Source organism: Trachurus trachurus (assembly GCF_905171665.1).
Source record: "Trachurus trachurus genome assembly, chromosome: 21".
In the NCBI taxonomy this organism is placed as follows: Eukaryota; Metazoa; Chordata; class Actinopteri; order Carangiformes; family Carangidae; genus Trachurus; species Trachurus trachurus.
Window position 1 is genome coordinate 14,334,599 of NC_139899.1, and position 17,785 is coordinate 14,352,383.

Below are 17,785 nucleotides of genomic sequence, written 5' to 3' on the forward strand. Positions count from 1 at the left end.
TATGAGCATTAATAGCTCAATAACTCCCAGGTCATGTGACCTGTTGGCTCAAAATCAACACAGGACTGTAGAGCTAAGCCTCCTCTATGACACGCACCTGTTTTTATTGTATTTAAACACATTTAATATTTTATATGAATTTTTAATGTATTTTATACTGTAAATATGAGCATTATAGCTCAATAACTCCTAGGTCATGTGACCTGTTGACTCAAAATCAACACAGGATGGTAGGGCTAAGCCTCCTCTATGAGACACACCTGTTTTTATTGTATTTAAACACATTTAATATTTTATATGAATATTTTATATATTTTATACAGTAAATATGAGCATTATAGCTCAATAACTCCTAGGTCATGTGACCTGTTGACTCAGAATCAACACAGGATGGTAGGGCTAAGCCTCCTCTATGAGACACACCTGTTTTTATTGTATTTAAACACATTTAATATTTTATATGAATTTTTAATGTATTTTATACTGTAAATATGAGCATTAGAGCTCAATAACTCTCAGGTCATGTGACCTGTTGGCTCAAAATCAGCACAGGGTGGTAGAGCTAAGCCTCCTCTATGACACACACCTGTTTTTATTGCATTTAAACACATTTACTATTTTTTATGGATTTTTGATTTATTTTATACTGTAAATATGAGCATTAGAGCTCAATAACTCTCAGGTCATGTGACCTGTTGGCTCAAAATCAGCACAGGGTGGTAGAGCTAAGCCTCCTCTATGACACACACCTGTTTTTATTGCATTTAAACACATTTACTATTTTTTATGGATTTTTGATTTATTTTATACTGTAAATATGAGCATTAGAGCTCAATAACTCTCAGGTCATGTGACCTGTTGGCTCAAAATCAGCACAGGGTGGTAGAGCTAAGCCTCCTCTATGACACACACCTGTTTTTATTGCATTTAAACACATTTACTATTTTTTATGAATATTTTATATATTTTATACAGTAAATATGAGCATTAATAGCTCAATAACTCCCAGGTCATGTGACCTGTTGGCTCAAAATCAACACAGGACTGTAGAGCTAAGCCTCCTCTATGACACGCACCTGTTTTTATTGTATTTAAACACATTTAATATTTTATATGAATTTTTAATGTATTTTATACTGTAAATATGAGCATTATAGCTCAATAACTCCTAGGTCATGTGACCTGTTGACTCAAAATCAACACAGGATGGTAGGGCTAAGCCTCCTCTATGAGACACACCTGTTTTTATTGTATTTAAACACATTTAATATTTTATATGAATATTTTATATATTTTATACAGTAAATATGAGCATTATAGCTCAATAACTCCTAGGTCATGTGACCTGTTGACTCAGAATCAACACAGGATGGTAGGGCTAAGCCTCCTCTATGAGACACACCTGTTTTTATTGTATTTAAACACATTTAATATTTTATATGAATTTTTAATGTATTTTATACTGTAAATATGAGCATTAGAGCTCAATAACTCTCAGGTCATGTGACCTGTTGGCTCAAAATCAGCACAGGGTGGTAGAGCTAAGCCTCCTCTATGACACACACCTGTTTTTATTGCATTTAAACACATTTACTATTTTTTATGGATTTTTGATTTATTTTATACTGTAAATATGAGCATTAGAGCTCAATAACTCTCAGGTCATGTGACCTGTTGGCTCAAAATCAGCACAGGGTGGTAGAGCTAAGCCTCCTCTATGACACACACCTGTTTTTATTGCATTTAAACACATTTACTATTTTTTATGAATATTTTATATATTTTATACAGTAAATATGAGCATTAATAGCTCAATAACTCCCAGGTCATGTGACCTGTTGGCTCAAAATCAACACAGGACTGTAGAGCTAAGCCTCCTCTATGACACGCACCTGTTTTTATTGTATTTAAACACATTTAATATTTTATATGAATTTTTAATGTATTTTATACTGTAAATATGAGCATTATAGCTCAATAACTCCTAGGTCATGTGACCTGTTGACTCAAAATCAACACAGGATGGTAGGGCTAAGCCTCCTCTATGAGACACACCTGTTTTTATTGTATTTAAACACATTTAATATTTTATATGAATATTTTATATATTTTATACAGTAAATATGAGCATTATAGCTCAATAACTCCTAGGTCATGTGACCTGTTGACTCAGAATCAACACAGGATGGTAGGGCTAAGCCTCCTCTATGAGACACACCTGTTTTTATTGTATTTAAACACATTTAATATTTTATATGAATTTTTAATGTATTTTATACTGTAAATATGAGCATTAGAGCTCAATAACTCTCAGGTCATGTGACCTGTTGGCTCAAAATCAGCACAGGGTGGTAGAGCTAAGCCTCCTCTATGACACACACCTGTTTTTATTGCATTTAAACACATTTACTATTTTTTATGAATATTTTATATATTTTATACAGTAAATATGAGCATTAATAGCTCAATAACTCCCAGGTCATGTGACCTGTTGGCTCAAAATCAACACAGGATGGTAGAGCTAAGCCTCCTCTATGACACACACCTGTTTTTATTGTATTTAAACACATTTAATATTTTATATGAATTTTTAATGTATTTTATACTGTAAATATGAGCATTATAGCTCAATAACTCCTAGGTCATGTGACCTGTTGACTCAGAATCAACACAGGATGGTAGGGCTAAGCCTCCTCTATGAGACACACCTGTTTTTATTGTATTTAAACACATTTAATATTTTATATGAATTTTTAATGTATTTTATACTGTAAATATGAGCATTATAGCTCAATAACTCCTAGGTCATGTGACCTGTTGGCTCAAAATCGACACAGGATGGTAGAGCTAAGCCTCCTCTATGAGACACACCTGTTTTTATTGCATTTGAACACATCTAATATTTTATATGGATTTTTAATATATTGAGAAGCGAGTGAGTGAGCGAATGTCTGTCAAATATCCAACTTCAAACTAACTTCACTGCAGTGTAAGAGCTTATGAAATTGTGTAGGCCTATATGTTTTGGTTTATCTATATTCTTTTGTTCTTCAAAAAAGAAAAGAAACCATAGTATTTCACAGAAAAAAAACCACACTTTATCTGAGCAATTTTTTATTTTATTTTATTGGCCTACAGACATTCATGGCATGTTTCCTTTAACAACTCAATAAAGAAACAGGTGGCTATGAGAACCCAGAACATAGGCTACACATAGCCTACTGTACACATGTGTAGGCTATAACATTTATAAAATGAGCTAAATATAGGGCTTCTTTTGTGATATTTATCAATAGTAAATAGTTTGATGTCATTCTTATTCATAAGACTAAAGGGATTTTATGAAATGCAGAAATTCGTTATTAAAACATTTGATCTCAGCTTGTTGTGTTTCCTCACTGCTGAGCAGGAAGAACTCCATTCTCTGGGATTAGTGTGGTGCCATTACAGGACATGGTGGGTTTCCGCTCTCCCCCCCTCCCTCATATTTCCATGTTCACATGACGGCAGCGGTGGGACCGGACCACGGTTGGCGCGGATTGGTCCTGAGCTCGGTGTGACAGAGGTTAGTGAGGCGGGTTTAGTGCTATTCTGGAAATCGTTTTGCGTAGCGCATCTGTATCGGCGAAAACAGCGCTGCGATGCCCGATCTGCTGCAATGTGTCATAGAAATCCAGTGATTTTATCCTCGCATGGTGTTGTGTATCTACCCGCTGCAGTCTGTTGAAGGTAAGATGGCATTTTATTAGCGGCTCTAGTTACAGTAGGATACATGCTGTTCGCCGGCTGCGTCTGCAGACAAAGAGCGGACATGGGTGGGATTTAAATGGGAGGAGATCAGCTGTGTGAGGAGGAGAAGAATGGGCTGCTTTGTTGATTTCACCCCCCTCCTCTTCTCTGATCTTATAATAAAATGCATTAATTAATTATTTTTTGGGGGAAAAGCGCCACAACCCTATTATGAATGGAAGTGATGGTCTTATTTCTGTAAAAGAGGAGGATGAGATGATGTGCACAGACTGAGGTCGAGGCATTTCCACCAAGAGTATCGGTGCGCTGTCATGCAAGAGAGAGACCCCCCCCCTTCCCCCCTCTGCCTTGTTTGCATGTGAGATTTGGTATTTTCATGTAGGCCTAGCCTACTTAAATTCAACTAGATCAATAATTCTGTGACATGTAGGTAGATGTTGTTAGCCATCATCACAGAGTAGGTGACTATGCAGAATCTAGGCCAGGATACAGGATTATTGTGACTGCTTTTAATGTCTCTCTCTCTCTCTCTCTCTCTCTCTCTCTCTCTCTCTCTCTCTCTCTCTCTCTCTCTCTCTCTCTCTCCCTCTCTTTCTGTTTGTGCTTTTATCACTGTGCATTCAGCTGGAAATCCTCACTAGACGTCCCCTCGGAGTCAAAGAGTTTACAGAATATGGCACAGGTGGAGGAGTCTCAAACGGAAGGAGAGGGCAGCCCCCAGATGATCTCCTTACGGTCAGACATGTCAGGGAATCACGTGGAAGAAGTGGGGTCCTCCATAAGGAGAAAGAGGAGGAAGAAGAAAGACATGCGTCCAGAGTCCATCATTATCTACCGCTCCGACATGGAGAGGGCGCCTGGAGAGGACCAAGGCAGCGAGGAGGGAGCAGAGAGGAGCGCTGAGGAGGGAGCTAAATTCCTCTGCACACCTACAGGTGAAGGTGAGTGGGGGTGACATATTCTGTCCAAATCCAGAGACTTCAGGCTACAATACATTTCAATAGCTTTAAAGGGATAGTTCACCCAAAATTCAAATTTCACTCATTATCTACTCACCCTCATGTCGACTAAGGGCTGGGAGAATTTTCAGAGTCCTCCGTGCCTTCTCTGAGTTACCGGGGGGTCCGCGCAGCAGTATTTGTTCATATAATGGTTGTGAATGGTGCTCACTTTTCTTCTTCCAAAAAGACACACCAAAAAACATCCAAATACCTCCATACTGCTCGTCTGTAATTGTCCCTCTTTTATTGAAGCCCCGACATGAGAAATTGTTCCGCCGGTCAGTGCAAATCACGCAAGATTTGCACTGACACAGGAAGAGCAGTGAACTGAGACACTGGGAGCTTCCGCTACAAACACGCTTAAAATATAGACTTATTTAATTTTTTTCAGAACAATTTCTCATGTCGGGCCTTCAATACAAGAGGGACATTACAGACGAGCAGTGTGGAGGTATTTGGATGTTTTTTGGTGTGTCTTTTTGGACGAAGAAAAGTGAGCACCATTCACAACCATTATATGGACAAATACTGCTGCACGGACCCCCCTGTAACTCAGAGAAGGCACGGAGGACTCTGAAAATTCGAAATTTGAATTTTGGGTGAACTATCCCTTTAAGCCTTAAGGCACACGAATGAAGAGAACCTTACTTTTGTTATTTTATGCCACATGTAAAAGTCTTACATCACATTATCTCTTAACAGATGGAAACTGGAGCCTTCCTCCAGACAGCCGGTACGTCACCCTGACAGGCACCATCACGCGGGGCAAGAAGAAGGGGCAGGTAGTGGACATACACGTCACTTTGACGGAGAGGGAACTCAGGGATCTGGCCAGGTCAAAGGAACGCCTGGACGCCGAGTGCGAGGGGCTGGACGGCTCGAAACGCAACTGCGGCTTAGGTGTGTGCCAGGGACCCCATGTTGTCCTGTGGAGCCTCTCCTGTGCCCCTGTGGTTTTCCTCCTCTCCTTCATCACCTCCTTCTACTACGGCACGCTCACCTGGTACAACGTCTTCCTGGTGTACAACGAGGAGCGGACGTTCTGGCACAAAATCACAATATGTCCCTTCCTCATCATCTTCTACCCGATGCTCATCATGCCCATGGCGGTGTCGTTGGCCCTGTACTCTGCCGTGGTGCAGGTGTCCTGGGCTTTAGGTGAATGGTGGCAGGCGGTGCGGGACCTGGAGAAGGGTTTCTGTGGTTGGGCCTGTGGGAAGCTGGGACTGGAGGACTGTTCCCCCTACAGCATAGTGGAGCTGCTGGACTCCGACACTCTGCAGAGCAAGGCCCCTAGTGAACACGCACAAACATCAGCAGTGTGAAACAGAGCGATGCGTGCGTAGTTCCAAGCACATGAAGTCAAAGGGTTTTTAATTGTTTCACTGAGACTGGACACAAGAGTGTAAGAGTTGACTTATTGAGCAAACCTTATCTGTTTGATATTTTTGCTCCAAGAAATAAATTCCAAGAAACTTTTGATAGGAATTTTATTTTCTTGTCAAAAATAACAGGAAAGTATTTTTTATGCTTTTCTGTAAATGATGTGAAACACTGCCTGAACTGTCCCCAAGGGGCTGAACTCATATTACACAGTTGTAAAGCATTAGACATTGTTTCTATGTTTACTTGCAGATTGTTATGGTCATCATCATCATCACCTTGGATCACTAAAATCCAATAATTACTAAACAGCATTGCAATGCAAATACTTTTTTATATATAGATACAGACCTTGATTCCTACAGTTTTCATAAAGTGGCTGTGGACACATATTGGTCTTGCAAGTTAAATCAAGTTTCACTTCATCTGTAAATATATGTAATTAAATGTATGTGATCACTGTGCTGTGCACGGACATCAGAAACAGCATGCATTTCAACACCGTCTTGTATTTCTTTCACAGGACACTCTAAGATGTTCAGTTAGCCATGACTTGAAGCCATAGTCAGGACAAATTGATGATTCAGACTTTTTTTTAGGGAGTTTATGATTTTTCAGTGTCATGTTTTATGTTTTAGACACTATCAAAACAGAAGTTTGTGATTTTAAAATACTTGTGTTTTCTCATTTTTGGTCCACACAAGGTAAAAGAAGTACTCTGTAATTTTCTACTCCAGGATTCCTGTTACATTTCAGTACAGTCTTATTTTAAATGTTGCTTTAATTTATTTTAAATATTTAAGTCCAGTACACTCTGAAATTATTGTAGCAGTGTTTTGTACTCTGGCACTTTGAAATAAATGTATTGCAAACAGCTGCTGCTGTGATTGAAATACATAGCAGATGGGGGTTGGTTTTGATATTTGTTGATTGACATGTTTATGTTTGGGGTTGGGTTGGGTTAGGTCTGTATTACACATTACATGTTGTGAATCCACGGGATGCAAAGTAAAGACAAATGAAATAAAGTGTCATATCATTACATTGCAATTATGTGCTAATTTTAATACGTTATATTGTGGAAAACAACATTTTGTTTCATGACACATAGCAATGCACAGCGGGTCCCTGTTTCCTGTGGTTCCACTCACTTATAATTAACAGGACTATATCCCTGCACTGTGCACACAAATGCATAGTATGTACTCTTTGAGATCTGATTATTGGCACATTGGGATGCATGCTGAAGAAAATCTATATGTCCCAGTGGAAGCTGGCTCAGCAGTGTACTAAAATTGTGAGGGCCAATACACACACTGTCCCATTTTCACCTTCGATTCCACCTCAATTACAAAGCATAGTCTATGGGTCAAAACCGCAAAATGAGTCGAACCATAATGAAAACACTGAGGTCTGGCCCTATTTTCCTGTGATGAAGATGTGAATTATTTCCCCATCTTTCTGTAGGCTAGTGGAAGAAAACTTATACGATTTGAGTAAATACATAGAAATGAAAAATCCAATTCATTCTATATATGATGAAGGTCGTTTCATAAATGTATACACCAGAATTTATCTGACCTCAAATCCTGGCAACAGCCCGGAAATGAGCTGCCAGTCGATATGATATGCGCCTGTAGTTTCCCTGTGCTGCGCAGTGCCGTATGAGACGCTGGGGGGCGTTTGACCTATCTCAGTGTGGCGTCTCTGTCTCATGAGCCGAAAAACAATATTATTTATCACAATTGCCCACGGGGTCAGTGATACATCTGTGTTTCTGGTGGTGAGAGGATAATCTATTGGTGTGCTGCTGACCGTACAGATCCGTGTGAAGCTCGACGAGACAAGTGCGGAACATTTCTCACCACAGGTTCCCACCGGACCCATAACATTGTGACACACGGTGTGGTTTGGAGGGAGGGAAAAGGAAAAGATGGCAGGGTCTAAAGTAAGTTATTGTGTTTTAATAATCTAAATGAAGTTGTTTCATTTATCCCAGTAAACGGAATCAGGGTGCAGCTACGTTTATTTGTCGAGTCGGTGTTTTGCAGACTTTAGATGCAGTTCGCTGAAAGACGAGTGAGAGACATGTTGAGGCATGTCGAGCACCATGGTTACCACACAATAGCTGAGACAAAACGGAAACTAATGGGCTTTAAATACTATCTGATGTCTAACGATTTCCGTATCACCTCGTATATGCTGAACTGAACAAGTTAGCCCTAGGCTGTATTAATGTGTTGTTTGTTTCCTGCAGTCAGCGCTGGTGCTGTGCATGGATGTGGGCTTCTCCATGTCCAACTCTGCCCCGGGGGAAGAGCCTGCCTTTGACCTCGCCAAAAAAGTCATCCAGAAGTTTGTCCAGCGCCAGGTAACATGAACACATCTATTTTACAAAATCAAAACTACCATCTTTAGAGGTTTTTTGTCATATTTTGTGCACACTTTACCCATCTTTTGTCCTCTAACAGGTGTTTGCTGAGACTAAGGATGAACTGGCTTTGGTCCTGTTTGGCACAGATTCCACCAAAAACCCTCTGGCCCAGGACGGAGAGTACCAGCACATCACCATCCACCGACACCTCATGATGGCCGATTTTGATCTGCTGGAGGAAATTGAGAATCAGGTCCATCCAGAGAGTCAGCAGGTGGATTGTATCCTTTTGTTTGAGATGTTTGGTACTTAAATCTCTTTGTAATGGGAAAATGATTCTAGCTGCTTTTATAGATATCATTGACTTCATGCTATGCAACATAACTGCCAAATATGTTTTTCTTTCTCTCCTATTGTAATAACAGAGTTACAGGACAACAGGGCCGCCCTCGGTGAACATTTTCACTGCTGGTATTTGCATGTTTTGTAGCAGCAGAAGCACAGGTGTAATTAATAACTTTGCTGATTGCTCTGCTTCATTTAAATGCCGCAGTGAGCCGCACATACACAGATAGGGCTGACTAGATGTTTACATGGGCACAGTGATTAAAATACCCATGTATGTGTGGGCTTTAATGTCCACTGAATATTTATTATAAACAAAACAAGCAAAACATGATTTATTATTATCTGTGGTAAACAATTAAAATGCAACGTCCACTTTTTGTGAGCCTTAATCAGCAAGTAAAACGTACTCAAGTGTCAATACAAGTACAGCCCCTGGGTCACATCAGTCCAAAGCTCTCGGGCTTTGCATATAAACAGGACATATAAACATTTGTCTTCTTGACATCAGCTTTTTTCACACTTCTTTTGACTGTTAATTTTAATATACTGTACATGATCAAATTCCTATGTGATTTTGAATGAACCCAAAAAACCTTCACAGTTTGATGCCAAATCCAGAGCTTTTACAATTGTAGGCACATTGCAACATATAACAGGCACCAGGCCTCATGTTATCAGATAATCTGTTACTTCCTTCCCTAACTACTGCTCCTCAGGGCTGGATGCGCTTGTTGTCTGCATGGATCTCCTTGAGACAGAAACCAAGTAAGGGACTAACTGCATCTCACACCTAGCTTCACTGTGCTGAATGAATGTGTGGTTGTTCAGTGGCACAACTGAGATTGTGTTTTTCATTGATTGATTGATTTTCCAGTGGGAAGAAGTATGATCGGCTCAACATCGCACTCCTAACTGACCTCAACACCGAGGCCAGTTCAGACCAAATGGATGTTATTACCAACAACCTTAAACAGTCTGGCATCACCTTACAGTTCTTGTAAGTTTCAAACATATTAACAACTGATTAACTGATAACTAATTGGTATATATCACTATATGTGATACAGAAACATAAGTATGTAATTAGGGTGATATTTTATTCTGAACAATATTAAACAATATTTGATCAAATTGTTTTGCTAATTATTTTATTGGACTCTGTATATATATTGTAACATAGTAACTTTGTCCTGACACCTATTTTACACCAAGGACAAAATCTCTTAGATGTTAAAATTATCTCTTATAAAATGAATCCAGGCTAATTTCCTGACATTGATCACATATATGTTTTTTTTTTTATTTCTTCCTCTGGACATTTACATTGCCAGTTTACCATTCCCTGTGGAGGAGGATGATGATGAGGAACAGGAAGGTGGAGGGGATGCTGCAGACAGAGGAGGCCCCGGGCACCCGGGGATGGGCAAAGGTCTCTCTGTGGAACAGAAGAAAGGGGTGGACATGATGAAACACATCTTGTTAAGCCTGGACGAGGAGGACGGTCTGGATCAAATTTACCCATTCAGGTTGGAGGGCTCTTACTGAATACTGGATGATGATTATGGTCATGTGTTACTTAATTCATGTTTGGCTCTACCTTTAAAAATAGTTAATGCTCTCATTGGATGATGTCATGATGTGACTTGGCTCTCCGTGTGCTGCACTCCTGCTGTAGGAATGCGATCGAGCAGCTGTGCATGTTCAAGCGTATTGAGAGGAGACCGATGGCCTGGCCCTGTCAGCTGACGGTCGGCAGCACTCTGTCCATACGTATTGTCGGGTACAAAGCTGTAAGTTGACTAGGAAATGTACTGGATAAGTATATGACACATGCATCATTTATGACAATTTGGCTTTGTTCATTGCTCATTTTCTATGAGCAAGTGATGGGCCCTGTGCTGTCTGAATAATGGACTGATATGGACTGATAATGGACACTTGACTGTGCACATCTAATCATGACTCTGTAGTAGGGATGTCATGATTATAGATTTTCTTGGTACGATTATTGTCAGAGAAATATTTTTATGATTAAGATTATTATGCATTAATTAATTTCACAACACTATGAATGTGTAAAATCAAATTAGTCAAAATATAATTACATTACTCATTGTTTACACAAAATATTTCAAGTATCTATTAATATATATGACTGATTATTAATCCCCAGGGGAAGTGTTTGAAATATTCAGGTCATAAATTGTCATCTATACCAAATGTTTGCGTTTATTTGAATCGTTTTTTGTTTTGTTTTGCCTTTTTTTAATTAAAAATGACACGCTAGCATTTAAATTCCTACCAATTCAGTGTTACGTTAGTTAAATGGACCAGTATCTGTGCATTTACCTTTACTGTGGCGCACATCTGCCGATACGGTTCTGACATAATCTTTTTGGGAAAGTGACGGTATTTAGGAATCTTTACGATTAATTAATTGTGGCGTTTAATACCACGATTAATTGTGAAAACAAGTAATCATTCCTACTACCGGTATGCAGGTTTAAATCTGGTTAAGTTGAAATTGGATCAGGCTGCTCCATCACTAGTTGGACAGATTTAGAAAAGGACTTATCATTACAATGATCATCAATAAGAAACACATACATTGCTAGGGAAACCAGAGGTTTTTCTCTTCCATTAATTCTGCCCATCATGTCCAACAGGTGACCGAAGAAAGGCTGAAGAAGATGTGGATTACAGTTGATGCTCAAACCACCATGAAAGAAGACGTGAAGAGAGAGACGGTCTACTGTTTGGACGACGACAACGAGACAGAGGTGCCAAAGGATGACACCATTCAAGGTGAGGAAGTTGTTTGAAAACCAGAGAAATTATGCACTGAATTCATTTATCATTTAACTTCACTTCTTTTTCCCTTCACAGGTTTTCAGTATGGAAGTGACATTGTTCCCTTCTCCAAAGTGGATCAGGATCAGATGAAATACAAGCACGACGGGAAGTGCTTCGCTGTCCTGGGCTTTACCAAACAGAGCTTGGTATTGTAGTTGTTATGTCTATGCGATCGTATGTGACATGTAAAAGGCATTCACATCAAACAGCCTTGTCTTTCTTGTTGCTGTCTGCTGACAGATACGTCGTCATCAGTTCATGGGAAACCAGATCATCAAGATGTTCGCTCCCAAAGATGATGAGGTGAGAATAGAGAAAAACAGCTACACTGCATGTGACTACAAATACATGCATTGATTTTGACAAGCTTGTGTTTGTTTCTGTGCTGTGTCTGAGCAGCATGCAGGCGTGGCATTGTCAGCCGTCATCCGGGCACTGGATGAGCTCCAGATGGTGGCCATTGTGCGTTACGCATATGACCGACGCAGCAACCCTCAAGTTGGAGCAGCTTTCCCTTGTATCAAGCAGAACTACGAGGTGAGATCACAGAGTCCAGAACATGCTGCTGTCGTTTATTCATCGAATCTGAATGAATACGACAAAGATAACGGTTCATCTTTTGCCGTCCATAGTGTCTGATGTACGTCCAGCTGCCCTTCACAGAAGACCTCAGACATTTCACGTTTCCCTCCCTTGAAAACAACAAAAAGTTTACTCCATCAGGTACAGTCTCTGCATGTCATGTTTGTTCAGCATACGCACTCTTGTTGCCTCAACGTACTGATCGCAGTGCATTTGCTGTTGAGCTTTAAAGAATTAACTAATGTGTGGTACAAGCTCTGGTTCCTCTTCACAGCTGATGTTATGTAACTTCTTTTCTAAATATGAAGCATCATGGAGGAGGCCCGTGATTCACCCGCAAACTCACACATTCATGTTTAACAAGCAGCCGATTCTCTGGCAACAGGGATCTTTTCATTGTCAAACCAAATCCCCTGCTATGGCCCGCTGATGCAAACACGTCCACGTTGCCTCCTACAGGCACAGAACTTAGAATCTGCTGCGGCTTGAACGCTGCACTGCCGCTCTTTCTGCCCCTAGATGGCACTCGTCAGCATGCCTGCATGTAACATGTTATGTTCTATGTTTGTTTGGCCCAGATTCTCTAGGACTGAAGCTGACTTACTGCATTATAAATAAAAACCCTGTATTCCAATCTTACCACCATAGAAGTGCATGTATCGACAGGAAAATGTACTCTTAAGTATCAAGTATGTAAATATATGATTCGATATGTAAAATGTCTTAATTCAAAGTGTAATATTTGCTATATGCTTGAAATTTTACTTCATGATATAGAATAGTATTGATTCGCATATGTGCTGTTTGATAGCTTAAATCAAAAAAGATAATAATATATGAAATAATATTAAATGTATATTTTTTAATGGTATTTATTAATGTCTGCCACTGTGTTTGTGTGTTGAGAGAGACTTAAGTCAGGAACCTTGAATGGACGTGGATGGGCTGTTGAGTAACATGTGATTTCTTCAGACTCCCAGTTGTCTGCTGTGGACTCTCTCATCGACTCCATGATGCTGGTGGAGAAAGATGAGAGTGGAGAACAGAAGGACATGTTCAAGGTCCACAACATTCCCAACCCGGCCTTCCAGAGACACTTCCAGGTACTGCAGTGCTACAGTTTGTATTTCAGATGCACAGCCCTCCCATTCTGAGTCGGGGCAGATGGTAGAAGTCAGACAGATGGAACAAGCTTTCATCTGCCTGAATAGAGCTTCATCAGCCACCCAAACCAGAACTGCTCCTCTCTCACTCTCCATCTGTCTCACCTTCCTTACCCAACCTTTCTCTCAGTGTCTGCATCACCGAGCAGTAAACCCCGGTACCCCTCTTCCCCCCATGGAGCCGTGGCTGAAGGCTGCTCTCGAGCGCCCCGAGGTCATTAACGAACGTTGCCAAACCGCACTAGAAGAGATGAAGAGGAAGTTTCCCCTCACAGAAGTGGAGAAGAAAAAGAAGCTCAAGACAAGTGCTCAGATTTTTGGCAAAGAGTAAGTTTGATTAACTGAGGCTATTTCTAGAATAGAAGCATTGTGATTTTGGGTTGTTCATTGACCCCACAAAACACATTTTTGACCACGAGTCAAGAATTCATATGGTAATAATGACATAAATATCTAATGTGATAAAAATGACAATGATAAAGTCCAATGTGGTTGGATATAAAATGTCTGGTGGGACAGATCAAAGGTCAACTTCACTGTGACATCAAGTTCAGCAAAAACACCTCAGGACATTATTCAACACTGTAACTCAGTGGGATGGTTGTGATGTTTCCTGCAACCTGACAGCTTGACAGAGGCATACAAGGGGTGTGTGTGTCCTGTCCTGTACACTTAAAGCAGAAGTGAGTGATATATTTGTGTTAATATAAGTCTTAAATAGTTATATCTTCCGACAGCAATCACTTACATAGAGTGTTTGGACTGAAACACGGGTCTGTCAGTCCCTCTGCTCTGAGCCGAAGAGAAAACATTTATCGTATCCTACAGTTTTTATCCAATGAGGAGAGAGAACGGCACGCAGGGCTGTGTGTGCAGCCAAGGAACGCCGTGAATGTGGTGACGTAGCGACGAGGACTGTTATGGTGCGTTCAAGGAAACTCGTATTTTTCCGACCGTGAAGTGGTACCAGTTCGATCTGGTACGAGTTCACTGGTCGGAAGTTACGAGTGGCCGTTATAGTGACTTTCACCGGTAAAACAGGTCGGAAAAACACAAGTGGGTTGCCTGGAACGCTACAAAGTCGTAAGTTGTGACTTGAAGCTGTAATTTACGATTTCAAAAGCCTGCCTGGAACGCAGCATTAGCGAAAACGACCGGATCACTCACTTCTGCTTTAATGTCTTGGCTCTTCAGTGCAGTAGAAATTTAGTGTTTTCCCAGTTTGATTTGATAACTAATATAAGGAACAACTTAATACCAGTCTAATTTTAGGTCAAGAAATCCTAAATACTCAATCTGATGTCAGTTATTAAAATGGATTAAAATGGCTGTTGCCAAGAAACCAATGCTACTTTTCTAATCTTGCTGAGCTACAGTGTTTTCCTAATCCACTTAAACCTTGATCTTGTAAATCAATTGGTAAAAACAAACAGATTAGCTAAGCCACCAAATGAGTCCCATGTTGCTCAGCTCACTGCAGGACAGTGGCCTGGGGAAGGTGTGAGCATTTTGTCATCAAACCCTGACACATCATTCAGGTCTGCTGTGAGTCTCTCATTCGATATGTTCTGTCTGCCTCATGACATCTTGATGGTTGTGTAAACCCAGCGAAAGAGCAGATTAAACAAGGAAGCTAAGAGGTGGAAAATGAAAGTAATGACAGTTAAACGGTTATGTTGGAGTTAGAAGAGTTTATTTGGGGTTAGGGAAGTTGTATAATACACTTGTACACAAAATGGGATAGAAATATTAACCCAGGAATCTTTCGCCTGTAACATTTTGTTTGCTCAATCATGTCCCAACCCTTATCGCCATGGCAACTAAGCAGATAAGATGTGATCTTCAAGCTAGGAAGTTACTGTATTATGAATCCTGGAGACACCAGAGGAGGCTTGAGTATTTTGGCAGGCTTTTATGTTTGCCTGTCCCTGGACAGATTTTGTCAGTGTGATTACATCACAGCTGTGCAAGACACAGTCAATAAAGCTTATTGATGTGAATTTGATAAAGTTAACTTGGGAGTAATCTGACCCACGAGTGCTCATGTAGTCGTGTTAATGCTGGCTACAGCTGGTGTGACCCCATCACCAGGTGGTCTGAAGCCGTCACTGTTATTGTATTGACTTCGTGGTCGAGGTTTAACTCATTACAAAAATATTACCTTCTAAAACCATCAGTGTTGTAACTGACCCTTCTGTGACTTGTAGATCGGAGGTGCCGGATGCCAAGAAGGCAAAAGGAGATGAAGAGGAGGAAGAGTACAACCTGGCTGACATTTCTGAAGGCTCTGTTACTTCGGTGAGAATCAGAGGAGAAAGATAAACAACCAAAAATTGGCCATTTACACAAACTACTTTGCAAGTTGTTTGAGCAGGCATACTTTAAAACTTCAATTTCTCTTCATCCCTGAATAATATTAAACACTTGAACCAGGTGGGAAGTGTTGATCCAGCCCGAGACTTCCGCACTCTGATCAAGCAGAAGAGTCTGCCGTTCGGAGAGGGTGAGGTCCAGTTTTTATTTCTTTTCCCCCACTGAGCTGGACTGATAAACATTTTTTTCTAGTTCAGTTATACAGTACATCGCCCTGGCTTGTGTTCTGCCCTTGTAATTGTGTTTATCTCTTTGTTTGGATGTGGTGACCTTTGTGTCCTTCCCAGCCTGTCAGCAGCTGAGTTTCAGGATAGAGCAGTTGCTTAGCAACAAGGACACACAGTACTACATGAAAAGCATCACCTGTATCCAGGCTTTTAGAGAGCAGTCCGTTAAGGTAAATAAACATTCATCGTCTTCCATTTGGGAAATGCATCATGACTGTGGGGGTTTCTGTTTATGAGAGTCTGTGAGAAATAATCGTAAAGTATCAGGCTGCATGGAGATTGAGTCAACTTCAAGAGATTACAGTGAGCCTGTTTCATTTCTTGTGGTTTGAACCGAGGCCAGTTTTTGTGAGAGTGTGCTTACGTGTCTGCATATAGATGTGAGCTTTTTAGAGAGTTTCAAATTGATTTTGAGTGTTTTGTATGTTTTGCAATTCAGGTGGGAAATGCTGAACTGTACAATAGCTACCTCCAGTCCCTGAAAAGTAGCATCCCCAACAGAGGGCTGGAGGTCTTCTGGGACCTGCTGGTTCAAGGTATGATAAGCCTCTTTATTTCAAGCTCTCTCAAATTATTCCTCTCTTGGGATAAGACAAAAATGTTTTGCATAGTTTTGTGAGTCTAAAATAAGTAAATAGCGCAAACTAGGAGCTGACTGATGCTTAAAAAAATGCTGCGCAGCCTAAATCGCAAGTGGCCTGAATTATTGCTGTTCGACAGATGCTGTAACTTTGATCAGCAAGGACGAAGTTGAAGGAAGCAAGGTGTCCAAAAGCGAAGCTAACCAGGTAACTTAAATGACGCTTCCCAGCTTTGTTGTGAAAGGAGCGACTGAACTTTTGAAGGTGATCTTTAGACCATCCATACATATGACTGACTGAATCCTGCTTTATCCTCAGTTTCTGGTTGCTGAGGAGAAGAAAGAAGAGGTGGCTGCACCACCAGCGGAAGATACAGGAGACGTTGATGACTTGGTAAGTGTTGGTGATTCAGGTTTGAAATATTTAACCGATAATGCCCTAAAGCCATGTTCAAACCCTTTCCTGTATATTTGCAGGATATGCCTCTGTGCGTCCGATAATGAGCCTGGGCTATTGAGACCTCGGATATAAACTCTCTAGTCTTAACTTTTTCTCCTCTTCCTGTGCAGCTGGACATGATGTAAGAAGGGAGGCCATGGGAGTGTCAGCAGTGAACATGCAGAGAAATGAGAAGAATGCCATAATTCACCCGATGAGACCACACAAACCAAGCCGTCCATTTGTTCTGATGCCAATGTGGAGACCCCTGAGACTGTGTCGCTGGTGATAAGGAGTTGTGTAAATGCTGCACAGAAAAGGCTTTTAATAGAACTGTTTACTTGTATACTGTTTCAGAAAACTACGCTTGTGTTTAACTTCGACCAAAACTGTTAAGCGTCTAGATGTGTTTTGTCTGCAATGTCTTATCTCCAAATCAAGGTAAATATTTACAAATATTTTGTTCTAATTCCATGGTAACGTTGAATGTAGCGGGTGATTTATATATCAAGATTTCGAGTGCATTTAAGCGTCCAACAAACTGCATGTTAATTATCTTTGATCAGTAAAGCGTAAAAGTTGAAGAATGTTCAATTTGTACTATGTATTTGTATAACGAAATACTGAGGATGAATATAGTTGCAGTGACGTCATTTAGAAATTGAACAGTGCAGAGTAGAACCAGTATCTCATGTTCAAAATGCTAGATAAA

General features: G+C 40.4%; 2 protein-coding genes across 2 annotated transcripts; both read left to right on the forward strand.

Annotated features, from left to right (window-relative positions):
* Nucleotides 1–4,423: 4,423 nt before the first annotated feature.
* Nucleotides 4,424–6,076, forward strand: tmem169b (transmembrane protein 169b; the record flags this gene model as incomplete). The annotated part of the gene is made up of 2 exons (XM_083996759.1): nt 4,424–4,691; nt 5,454–6,076. The coding sequence occupies 2 exons, from the start codon at nt 4,424–4,426 to the stop codon at nt 6,074–6,076; spliced, it is 891 nt and encodes a 296-aa protein (XP_083852885.1).
* A 1,745-nt stretch (nt 6,077–7,821) lies between these two features.
* Nucleotides 7,822–17,739, forward strand: LOC311005045 (X-ray repair cross-complementing protein 5-like). Its single transcript, XM_083997331.1, has 21 exons — nt 7,822–8,082; nt 8,392–8,505; nt 8,606–8,789; nt 9,573–9,621; nt 9,731–9,853; nt 10,188–10,382; nt 10,532–10,646; nt 11,523–11,661; nt 11,743–11,855; nt 11,950–12,012; nt 12,109–12,246; nt 12,342–12,432; nt 13,264–13,394; nt 13,585–13,781; nt 15,662–15,752; nt 15,888–15,957; nt 16,115–16,224; nt 16,494–16,590; nt 16,775–16,842; nt 16,954–17,028; nt 17,205–17,739. The coding sequence occupies exons 1-21, from the start codon at nt 8,068–8,070 to the stop codon at nt 17,217–17,219; spliced, it is 2,193 nt and encodes a 730-aa protein (XP_083853457.1). The 5' UTR covers nt 7,822–8,067; the 3' UTR covers nt 17,220–17,739.
* The last annotated feature ends 46 nt before the right edge of the window (nt 17,740–17,785 follow it).